Source organism: Melanotaenia boesemani, chromosome 15, assembly GCF_017639745.1.
Source record: "Melanotaenia boesemani isolate fMelBoe1 chromosome 15, fMelBoe1.pri, whole genome shotgun sequence".
Taxonomy (NCBI): domain Eukaryota; kingdom Metazoa; phylum Chordata; class Actinopteri; order Atheriniformes; family Melanotaeniidae; genus Melanotaenia; species Melanotaenia boesemani.
The window spans coordinates 14,379,581-14,391,134 of record NC_055696.1 but is presented as its reverse complement, the minus strand read 5'-3'; the positions used below and the strand labels follow the sequence as shown (position 1 = coordinate 14,391,134).

The window sequence follows — 11,554 nt, the reverse complement described above, 5'->3', positions numbered from 1 at the left end:
AATGTCTCTTTCTCCCATACAGAATTGTCCTCATCCCTGTGGTTCCAAAGCCGTCCTTGATCTCTCATGACATTGAGGTTAGTAGCATCCAGAGCCTTCTTACAGAAATCTCTGTATTTATTTGTCAGCTTATAGACAATCAGTCAAGTTACAGAAACAATCATGATTCTGCTTTAATCCGGATATTAATATAAGCAAGCTAACGGGCCTATGGTGACAAGTTTCATGTGCTGATGCTAAACAAGTGTATTGAGTTTCTCATTCCAAGTATTAGATTGGTGTAAAAGCATGCTAATATCTCTCAATGTGCTGTTTAACACAACACATTTTAGGCTAGTGTTTCCCTTTGATTATGTTTTTTTTCTCAAAATTGCAAATGTTAACCTTATGATGGCTCACAAATAGAGATCAAAAGATCACTAAGACATCAGCTCATAATGTTTGGACGCTACAGTATAAAATGTGATGCAGTGTTACAGACTCATGGGGAGGAATCACGCTACACCACTGGCTTAAAACATGAAAACTGTAATCTTAAAAAAAAATGTTTTTTTATGTGAGCTGATACAAAATAAAAGTATCACACTGGAATCATAACAGTCCAGTATGAAGTATTTAATGAACATTTAGCAAAATGCAATCTGATGAGGTGATAGAACTGATTATATTTTTTACTTTTTCTTTATTTTTAAGGATTGGTTTCAGTTCTCCAAAGGCCTTACAGATGGTTTCAAAGCTAATTATGATGAGCGAGCCTGCTCTGTGCGCGAGTACACCTACATGTCGCGGTCCGACAGTGAGAGCTCTGACAGCTCCAACCTTTCTGCCATCACTGACCAGACCAACTGCTCCATCACCATCGCTGTGAATGACACAGAGGACCCATCTGCCCCCTTCATCTCCTCCTCAACCTCATCTGAGGAGATGCAGTAGATCTCAGGCTAAAAGGAAAATCAGCCAAAGTTTGGTTTGTTAAAACAAAGCAATTCTTTTACTGAATCATCTCCTGCTTGGCTGCAAGGATAGGAAAATAAATTAATGATCTGTGGTTTAATTAGCTAAGAGTTGTAGTTCAGAGAAAACCCAATATCTGAAACATTTAAAGAAGTCATGTGAATTAAAAAGTTAAGCATGTCCAGATTAAAAAATACATTTAAAATGTAGTTGGGAATAAATTATTGATCATTTTCAATTATTTTAGCATGTATTAAATCTGGACCACATTATTTGAACAGACATCTAGCACTAAGGTCAATAAAAAATGTTTTTAAAAGTATTTAAGGAATGTATTATCCACTTTGAAGAACCTTTACCTTTTCATTAGTGTTCTGCTGATTTCACCTCATATAAAAAAAAATGTATTTATATTTTAAAATGGCACCATCTCTTTCATTCATTCATGCATCTGACAGATTTTAACAAAAAATCTGTTTAAAAACCAAAATGTTGTCTTTTTCAAGCATTTATAATGTCTGATTTATAAAGTTAGAGTTTGGATCTTCATCTTCATTTCAGTATTTTACTTTTAAGATGAGATTTTGAGTTGTAAAAATATGAATATATAGTGTTGAGATTGATGTTAGGTGTTAAGCGTGCAGAGAAAAACATTTTAAAGCCTTTTACCGATGTAAAACACAGCTTTGTTGTTAAGATAAAACACAATGAATCTTGTCCCAAGCAAATATGCTTTTTAGGTCATACTACAGAAATACCCTGTGAAAGTCAGACTCTGCTGATACATATTCAAACTGGAGTAACTGGCTTAACTCCAGTAAGAATAAGTGTAAGCGTGAGTGGTCTTTTGTCTCATGAACCAGTGACCTATTTAAGATGAACACCACTGTTTGACTGATAACAGCTGGGTTAGGTTTGGGCAATTTGGCATCAGATTAAATGTGTATAGAAAATAGATTAACCTTATTTATCAATTACATGCATAAAGGTTATCCCCTTCACTTACCTACAAAAAGTTTGGGAAACTACTTTAAGAAAATGGACAACAGAAACTAAATCAAAAGAAAAAAAATCATAAATGACCATTACTGGAGTGGGGAAAAAAAAGAGATTATTACATCGATATACAATCAGTAAAAATGTGAAAACTAAAAAACAAGATCTATGTGTTGGCAAAGGAGTATGTCATCTTGTATATAAAATATGAATGTATACTTAAAACTGACAAGAAAAGCACTGGTTGCTTGGTTGTTTTATGACTTACTTGAGCCCAGACGGTCTCAGTTTCTCTAACTGTAGCATGCACAGCATCTTGTTGATAGAAACGATGGAGACTTGTCAGATTTCTGGTGGAGAAGAATAAGTCTGGGCTGTCATTGACAGAGAAATGACAGCCTTTGCTTGTAATGCAGAAGTTGTGACAGGTGAAGGGGATTTACCTCAAGTTGGAGATTTATGAGAAAAGTACTTTTGTTTTCATAGAAAAAATCGTGTAGCCCACAGTGGCTGGGCCCTGATGGTAAACACACTGGACTGTGTTCTTGTTTCTAACCAGAGCATCTTCAAAAGGATCATTGCAGTTGTGGTTTATATAATTATTAGTGTGTAATAGTTTCATGTAGTGTTTAACCATTTAAATAAGGCTTCTTGTTAAAAAGGTTTAAAACTCACAAATACTTGGATTAATTAAAAGACAGAATTTCCAGTGACTGAAGAAACAAAACACATCTTACAGAAGGAAAAGACTCAAACAAAATTATGTGCTCATACCAATTGGTTTACCTAGGCTATTCATTTTTTTGTTACTTCTTGTCACTCCCAAACATAATCATTTTGTCTTTTAAGATTATGAGAAAAGATTGGACCAATTTTCTCATATTTAACTATAGATTTAAAGTTTCTCAGAACACCACATCAATAGCATCCAAGGATCAATTATAATATCAGTGTAAAATAAGATATTGGCTTTTAATTAACCCAAACAGCATTTCTAAATAATTTTTATTTGCATAAATAAAACCAGGAGGATCTATTTGTAGTGAAGTGTTGTGATATATGTATATGTAACAACAATTACTGACACATGTATTTCTCATGTTCTATGTTCAGGTCTTATTTTTCTATTTCTTCCTCTCATTGACAGTTTTTGATCTTTATGAAGTTTATGAACTTGTGCCCTTAGGGTTTGTATCTTTAATCTATAACTACCATTCTTTATCCAGTTGTGTAAACCAGGCTGTACTACCCCCTCAATTTTTTTTTTTTAATAAATTTGTCTATTTTCAACAACAAAGTTCAGTTTCATTGACAATAGATGGATTTACAATAACAGATGTTATATGAAACAATGTGCCCCCAGCAGCATGATTCTATATTAATCTTTTATATCACTCAAGATGATTTGCATAATTTTGTGAGATAGTGTTTTGTTTTTTGTTTTTTTGTTTTTTTTTTAGTTTTTTTTTTGTCTATTTTATTTATTTTATTGTTTTTTTTCTTTTTTTATTTCCCATCATGTTCATGTTATGAGCCATTTTGGGTCATTTTAAAATTCTTTTTTGAGTTTTTAGATACATTGGGTAGAATTTTTTCTCTGGTGGTGGTGACAGAAATTCTTCTTTGCCTTGAGGGTCCATGTTTAAAACATTTAAAACAAACAAAGCGTTCACATTTACTAAGAGAAAGGAAAAGAGCAACAGATGACTTATGCCTATTTGATATTATTCAGAATAGTTATGGGGGAATGAAAGATTTTTTGTAGACGTTTTTTCAGACCAGTTGGACTTGGTAAAGTCTGCTTGAAGATAGCAACTGAAGTTCTTATGTTTTAAATACATGGGCCAGACGTGGCCATCAAACAGGCCAGGTGGGTGGGAGGGCTTCTCTATGATTATGGTGGCTTTCCTAGTCACAGAGGGGCTGTACAGTTCAGACAGAGGTGTTTGGGGTGAGTTGATTGTTTTACTGACATGGTTGAGTTTTGTTTTGTGTTTGATGGTGAGGTGGCTGAACCAGGAGGAAGCACTGAAGAGGAGTACAGACTCAATCAGTGATTTGTACAAAAAGTTAAAATGTCTTTGCTGACACAGAAAGCCCTGAGTTTCCTGAGCAGGTGGAGACGCTGCTGGGGTGTTTTGTTTTGTTTTGTTTTGTTTTGTAGACTGTGTCAGCGTGACGAAGGACAGGCAGGTGTCACTTTCAGTTCCAAGATATTTAAAACCTGTAACTGCACCACCTGTTGGCCGTGGATGCTAGTGGGTGTCAACAGAGATGATGGAGAGTTGCCTCTGCCCCCACAGCACAGCTCCTTGGTCTTGGCAATACTGAGCTCCAGATACATGTCAGAAAAGTTTGGATCAGACTGCTGACTGCCTGCTAATACTCAAACGAGCCTGGGCATCGGTTAGGTGGACCACCAGGGCCATGTCATCTGCATACTTAAAAAGCCATGTTCCTCCTCTGTTACAGGTGGTGTAGGCAGAGAAGATAGCTGGAGACAAAATGCAGCCCTGGAGCGTTCTTGTGTTTAAAAGTGATGTTCTAGATTTAAAACCATTAAAAGAACCTGTTGAGGCCTGTCCCTTAAAAAGCTACCAATCCATAAAATCAATGTGGGGTGGACCTATAGGTCAGAAAAAAGTGTGGATAGGGACCAAGCCAGAGTCCAGAAGGTGCTGGAATAGCTTGGTGAGGACTCCATCAGCTGAGCGGAGCAGTCAGAGTACTCTGCCTCTCAGCCTGTCAGGGTCAGAAGCCTTGTGTGGGTTTATCTTAGTAGCATGGAGGCCACCAGCTGTTCATCAACAGTGCCGGGCTGGTAAGAGGGGCTGGGAGTCCAGGTGATTGGTGTGCTGTGGCTGAAACAGGTGATAAAATGTGGCCCAGTTTTATTTTTTTATTTATTAATTTTTTAATATAATTTCCTGTTGTAGTTTGCTCTGTGTGGTCTTATTGCATGTCTTCTTTTTTTTACACCTTCTATGACTAGTCCAACTAGTCCAAACCAGAGTCCAGACTAAACATGGAGAAGCAGCATTCAGCTGTTTTGCTGCAAACAAGTGGAACAAACTGCCAGTGGAGATTTAACTTTCACCAAATGTAGACATTTTTAAATCCAGGTTAAAAACATTTCTTTTCTCATGCACCTATGCATGAAATCTGCATGTTAACTTTTTTTTTAAACTTATCTTGCTTTTAATCATTTTAATTATTTTATTATTATTATTATTTTATTATGATTATGTGTGTTTTTTTTTTTACTATTTTTACTATTTCTAAATATCTGCAGTGCCTTTGTTTTATGTAAAGCACTTTGAATTGTCCTGTACATGAAATGTGCTATACAAATAAACTGCCTTGCCTTACTTTGTTTTATTCTGATAGTCTGCAAAATAATAGGCCATTTTGCATATAATTTCGCTTGTCTCTTCTTGGATATCGGCACCTTCCTAAAATAATGGCCTAAGTCATTTTTTTACAAAAATTATTTTTTGCCTAAACCATCTTTTTGTGATGCTGGTGACATTATCGGAGGTGCCAGCATCACAAAAAGATGGTTTAGGCAAAAAAAAAAAAAAAAAAAAAAAGTAAAAAAATTAATTAGGCCGTTTTTTTTGGAAGGTGACCGTATTTTTTGGCACAAAATCCAGCCAGACAGGCCCTTTCATCTTGCTCAGGGATGTCCAAGTCCGTTCCTCGAGATCTTGCATTTAAATACAACTTTCACGTCTAAGTCCAAACTGTCCCGTCCAGTTATCTCGGTGTCCGTTAGGGGGAGTGCAGACTGTCCCGCACAATACGGAACTGAGTCAAAGCATTTTCCAGATTCTAGCAGGGTAGGGCGCAGGGCGGCTGGCCCCCGCAAAAACAGAGCTTCTTCTCCAGCTGAACCGATCAGCTTTCGCGGTCAATTGATGCCTTCAGATGAGATTTAAGATTTCACTGTGTATCTAGTTGGCTTGGCGTTATTTCTCCGTTGGTCATCCAAAAACTACAGCCCGACAAAATGTCAGATCCTGTGGTAGCCGACACTCGCCGGTTGAATTCCAAGCCTCAAGACCTAACGGATGCTTACGGCCCCCCGAGCAATTTTCTGGAAATAGACGTTTACGATCCACAGATCGTTGGAGTTGGACGAAACCGTTACACAACTTATGAGGTTCGCATGAGGGTAGGTGTCAAACCTTCAATCAAAACACCATGTTAGCTTTATTTGCTAAGCTATTTTTGCTAGCTAGTTAGCATATTTAGCCGCTACACTCAGTAGATGAGAGGGAACGGGCTTTGACGTTGACCATAGGCGCCTGAAGCGACTCAAGATGGCGTGCTAATAAAACTCAAGAGTCGGGGATTGGCAGCGGCCTGGTTAAGGGTTTCGTCAAACGTAGCTTGTTGTTACCACAACAGGCTTTTTAGAAGTTTGGTGAATGTGAATGATGGAAGCAGATTTTAAAAGTCAAGCCATTCCACTGGAGTGAGATTTTGTTTTAGTTAAGTGGTATTTAACGAACGTTTGTGTTTAGTAAGCTTGTACTAAATTCAGTGAAATGCATTTGATAAGAAAAACGAGGGGGGTACAGCCAAGACCGATGTTAGCCGTTAGCATGGGTGGACACTAGTTAGCTATTTGAGCAAAATACAGATCGTCTATTGACGTTTAGTGCAAGTACTTAAATCATTCAGGCATTACTAGAATTTTTCCAGTGTTAAGGGTGTTAACATTTTGATTTGTAGTTTTGAAAACGCCCTTTATCTAAACACAAAAAATAATAAAGAAATAAAAAAGAAATCAAATTAGTGGTTGTATGGTAATGAATTGAACATATACCCATTTAAATGGTGTTGTTATTATTGTTATTAGTGTACTGATAAACCATGCAGGCCAAGTAAAAAGAGTAATAAGTTTAACTTCCTTTGACACTTGTAGATCGTAGAAGTGTGGTTATGAGAAAATAACAAACGCAGCACATTTTTAGGACAGTATTTTCCGTAAGCTGCTGACACAGAATAGACGCGGTCATTGCGTAATATCGACTTACTAAGCGTTTCTTTCCAATCATTTTGTGGTGACTGTTTGAGTTTCCCCATACCAGTGCGAACACTTTTCTGTTTCCACTGCTTTCATCATTTAATTCAACAAACTGTGACAGGGTTCATTACCTTGCCATAACCCTGTTTAATGGCATAAATCAAAACAAAGCCATGACAGTTTAGTAAACATAATACAGAATTCACTGAAAATCATTGTTTTCCAACATCCCAATCCTGTAATTACAGCAGATTTCGTCTGTATCAACTCATTAGTGTATCAATACCAGTTAAAACCAGAATCTGTCATGAATATGTAATTACTGCATCTACAAGGATTAATGAAGAAAATGGTAAGGCAGCACTAGATACAAATGTAGATGATCACAAACAAACCAAATTGCTGGTTTTATCTGAACGCTCATATTTGACCTGAGTTGTCAATTGTTCAGAAGGTCAGATTGTCACAGTTTTTCTTTTTTTTTTCTGTTCTCTGCAGACAAATCTTCCCATTTTCAAACTGAAGGATTCTTGTGTGAGGAGAAGATACAGTGACTTTGAGTGGTTAAAGAATGAGCTGGAAAGAGACAGTAAGGTGAGTGAACAGTAATGTCTAGTTTCAGGCTAATTGTTCAAGAAGTAAAGGAGCTAGCGTGTGAAGCGGACAAATTAAAAAGAGGTAATAAAAGGATTATGGCTATGCTTTAAGTTTGCATTCTGTGTTAATAGAGAAAAAGCTTTTGAGGTGCCTTCCAATTAACCTTTTCATTCATTCAGATTAGGCTTTGTCACATGAGCCCAAATTTACTTGTAGACTTATCTGTTGCTTAGACTTTATAGCATGTTTTCTTATGTTTTCTTTTTTGTACCCTGACCTGTTATGTTCAGATTGTAGTACCACCTCTGCCGGGCAAAGCCCTGAAAAGACAGCTGCCATTCCGTGGAGATGAGGGGCTTTTTGAGGAGTCTTTCATTGAGGAGCGGCGATCGGGCCTGGAGCAGTTCATCAACAGGTCAGTCACCTGAAATAAAATAAAGGGAAAAGAAGGTGTAATATATGCTTAAATTGCATTGCCATGTAAACCATTAACTTGGAATTATGTCTGCAGGCCAACAAATGACCTGCAAGACTAAATACAAGACTCATTTACATTATTCTGTCACTAAGCTCTGGTTAAATCTGGTGAGGCATGTTTAAAAGCTGTTGTGTTGGCTGCAGATTTGTTAAGCCAAAAATGTTGTTGGAAACGTGGCTAGCCCTGCAGGTGATTTAGTGTAAATTGGGGGGGGGCGGGGGGCAAAATCACCCCACATCTCACTAACCCACAGTTAAATTTCACCTTCCTTCCACGAGATGAGTTTAAAATGTGTGTTTGTGTGTGCGTATGCGTCTGTAGAATTGCAGGTCACCCCTTGGCCCAGAATGAGCGCTGTCTTCACATGTTTCTGCAAGAGGAAACCATTGACCGTAACTACATTCCTGGAAAAGTACGCCACTAGGGTTACTGGGGGAGGTGGGCAGGTGGTGGTTAAACTGGGGGGGGTCTAACACAGACTGACTCTTGCCTTTGTCTTTTCTCACGTCTTTTCTCAGTCTGTCTCTCTCGCTCTCTCTTTGCTTTATTGGCCTCTTTCTTTCACTCTATATGATTACAAAGTGATATACACTTTATCTGGGAGTTAGACTGTGTTTTTCTGCTATACATAATGAAATGTTGACAACGTTTCAGACAACTCTGTGATTTCTTTCCCCATGTGCATTTGTTTTATAACAGTACAATAAGGAAAGCATCCCTCAGTAGTTGTCATTGTATCATGAATTTGACTCTTTATTGCAATTTTCAGGAATGAGAAAAATATATTATTGAGCTAGAATGTCCCTCTATGAGTGTCATATATTCATGATTGTAATATAATGTGAATAAAGTAGAACAATCTCTACATGTGTGTGTTGGCACTAATATTTGCATGAAAACTGTAAATGAAAATTCTGATGTTTTGTTCTCTTTGTTTTTTTGTTTGTTTTTTTTTTTTAGGTATGAATGAAGTAAGTTTGCTTTTTTTTCCCCTGTCTTTTAAAAGCTTTCTGGAAGTTTAAGGTAGTTGCATGGGCACTGTGAAGACCAAAGGCGATAGTTCACAAATACTTACATAAAACAATGTTAATACCACATATGAATTCTCACAGAAAATAACTAAATATGCCTCTATTTAGTCACTAATAATCTCCCTTTCCAAAAAAGTTGGAGTAATCATGTTGCAAAGGGAAGAACATTCTGCCAGTCAATTTTGTATTATTTTTAAGCTTATCTGGCTTGCAGAAGTGTATCACACCAGCAAATAGACAAACCACAACTAGTATATGAAGTTATGTGAACTATTGTTTAATAGGGGGGAAATATTGCACATCACCTGTAACAAGCTTTTTTTTTTTTACATTCCTCTTCAAACTAATACCAATAAATTGTCATTATCAGCTGCACTAATCATTGGCTGCATGGCGCACTTGCACGCCCCTTTGTTACCACGCTGATTAATTTCTTTTTACATGTTTTGATCATCGTGTTGCCCAGTCTGTTGATTCAGAACTGGAGTCCTTTTGTTTTTTCAGACATAGATATCTTGTACAAAAATCTCTGCGTCTGAAAAACAAGACTACCAATTTTACCATGATGTCAATACTGTATAACCTGCATATTTATGTTCAAGTTAACACCTTGCATCTGAGTCCCTTGGCTAAATCTTACACCATTTTCTGCATTTCATTAGACACAGTTTCTGTCTAATGAATGAAATACATTTAATGTAATGTCCATACATACAACAGCAACTAAAATGTATTTCTCCCACTGCTTTAAATGGATCATGTCATGATGCTTAATGGTTAAGTGTGCAGCACAGAAACCCCTCAGCTCAGGAAATATATATTCAGGTATGTCATTAAATCTGCACACTGTAATATGTAACATGAAGCTTGTGCTTGATCTACCATGAAGTTTTCTTACCTGCTGTCTGATTGAGTAAGAATCTATTACATTTCATCCTTGGAAGATTGCAGCAGAAATACCCTCAAGTTAAAGAAAACATTTATCTTGGGCAATGCTTGCACATCAGCATGTACTGTATGTCCAGGGTTAATGTAGGACACTTGCATAAGAAGTGTGGCTCTTTCAAGTCAGAATACAGCCGATGCAGATGATTTTAAAAGTCAGCATTGATGCAACTTCGTAAACTCAACAGCTCAGGCACGTGTAGAAAAAAGTGCAGAAGGTTGAGCTGTTAGAAATTGTGGGGAGAGACGGGAAGCTGTTGTACTGTATGGACCCATTGACATTTGCTCATTATGTGGTCATTTCTCCTGTAATTAATTTAGTCAGTGTTCATCATTAGACTTTGTCTGAAAAGACTAGTTCAGAGATCTCTGGCTGAATCCACTTGTTGCCTGAATATGCTGGAGTTTATTTCACATGTCTTGTTTTTTCTCTCTCTCTGTCTTATTGCAAAGACTACAGACTGCTGCACCTGCCCAGTGTACATTTATTCTACACATCATTATAAAAACTGATGGGAATGTCAGAAGTGAAAAGTATCAGCGGTGTAGAATAAAACAACTACTGCACCAGGACAAAGTATAAATTAGTTGATGTGTCTTCATTCAGTCATTCCACATACTGTACGTACATTATTTTGATTCAGTCATCAGTTAAAAAGGCAAAACTCTAAACATATTTTTAGCCATTTTATCTTTTTTTTCCCTTTTTTAACAATGAGTATTATGCTTTTTTTTTATATAAATTTGATCATTTTAAGGGTGTAATTACCTGCTTTTGTTGCAGTTTTCTTTTGCCAGCAAAGACTTGATTTTTAATGATAACTTCCCAAAGTCAAGCCACATGTAGCAGCTTGAGAAGAAAGCGACCCCTTCATTCCAGTCAGAAGATTCTCCCAAGTTTTATGTTGTCCTCATGCTATTATAAAGGATTACTTGTTTGGACTCTGCTGTCTTAGTTACTCTAAAATCATTCCTACATTTTGGCTGTGTGTTATCAGCAAGCAGGAATGTTAAGTTAGGCAAATAACCATATCTAAGCACTGTGACAAGAGGTTCATTATATGAACAATATCTCATTGTTTAAAGGCATAATCAGCATCTGGTTGGTTCAGGAAAAAAGAAATTAGGCTTTCTTTTTTTTTCTTTTTTTTTTTTTTTTGCTTATTTTCAGCTCTTAAATTCTTTATCAATATCATTGTAAAGTGTATTACTACATGCTGTCATCACTGCAGTTCCACTTTGGGTGACGAGGAACTTCCTTGTAAATTCTGTCCACCAATTAAATTTCCTGCTGCCTGCTGTGTCTTGTCTCTTTTCAGTTTTAAAATAGAGGAATGAAATAAAAAAATCACTAAACTCACATTTCAGTTTATGACTGAGAGTCAGTGAGAGGATCAGAGGGGGAGACGGGGGAGCTGGACGGCTACAGATGACCTAATTTACCAATGAAATGGAAATAGAACAAAGTGGTTGAAAGATTTTAATTTTGAACCCTTTAGCTACTTAAAAAAATAAAAAGTC

The 11,554-nt window shown here is 36.8% G+C and overlaps 2 protein-coding genes across 4 annotated transcripts in view; both read left to right on the top strand.

Moving 5' to 3' along the window:
- LOC121654873 (cytokine receptor common subunit gamma-like) overlaps window positions 1–3,243 on the top strand; it is a 10,181-nt gene extending 6,938 nt beyond the window's left edge. For both annotated transcript variants that reach the window (XM_042009217.1, XM_042009216.1), the window contains 2 exons: window positions 23–77; window positions 694–3,243. In XM_042009217.1, coding sequence (XP_041865151.1) covers window positions 23–77; window positions 694–933 — 295 coding nt within the window. In that variant the 3' untranslated portion in view covers window positions 934–3,243. The remainder of the gene's footprint in view (window positions 1–22; window positions 78–693) is intronic.
- Window positions 3,244–5,742: 2,499 nt separating this feature from the next.
- Window positions 5,743–11,332, top strand: snx12 (sorting nexin 12). 2 transcript variants are annotated; one of them, XM_042008546.1, is made up of 6 exons: window positions 5,745–6,124; window positions 7,481–7,576; window positions 7,870–7,994; window positions 8,379–8,469; window positions 9,018–9,028; window positions 10,487–11,332. In XM_042008546.1, exons 1-5 carry the CDS (start codon window positions 5,960–5,962, stop codon window positions 9,021–9,023), a joined length of 483 nt encoding a protein of 160 aa, XP_041864480.1. In that variant the 5' UTR covers window positions 5,745–5,959; the 3' UTR covers window positions 9,024–9,028; window positions 10,487–11,332. The 2 variants fall into 2 exon arrangements, with proteins under 2 accessions (XP_041864479.1, XP_041864480.1); XM_042008545.1 differs by lacking the exons at window positions 9,018–9,028; window positions 10,487–11,332 and having other exon boundaries at window positions 5,743–6,124; window positions 8,379–8,481.
- Window positions 11,333–11,554: the final 222 nt, after the last annotated feature.

What these genes read in the sequence shown, in the direction of transcription:
- snx12 (XM_042008545.1), top strand. Translation starts at nt 5,960, where the DNA reads ATGTCAGATCCTGTGGTAGCCGACACTCGCCGGTTGAATTCCAAGCCT. An exon ending in CTTATGAGGTTCGCATGAGG is followed by an intron (nt 6,125 to 7,480) that starts GTAGGTGTCAAA and finishes TGTTCTCTGCAG; the next exon opens with ACAAATCTTCCCATTTTCAA. An exon ending in CTGGAGCAGTTCATCAACAG is followed by an intron (nt 7,995 to 8,378) that starts GTCAGTCACCTG and finishes ATGCGTCTGTAG; the next exon opens with AATTGCAGGTCACCCCTTGG.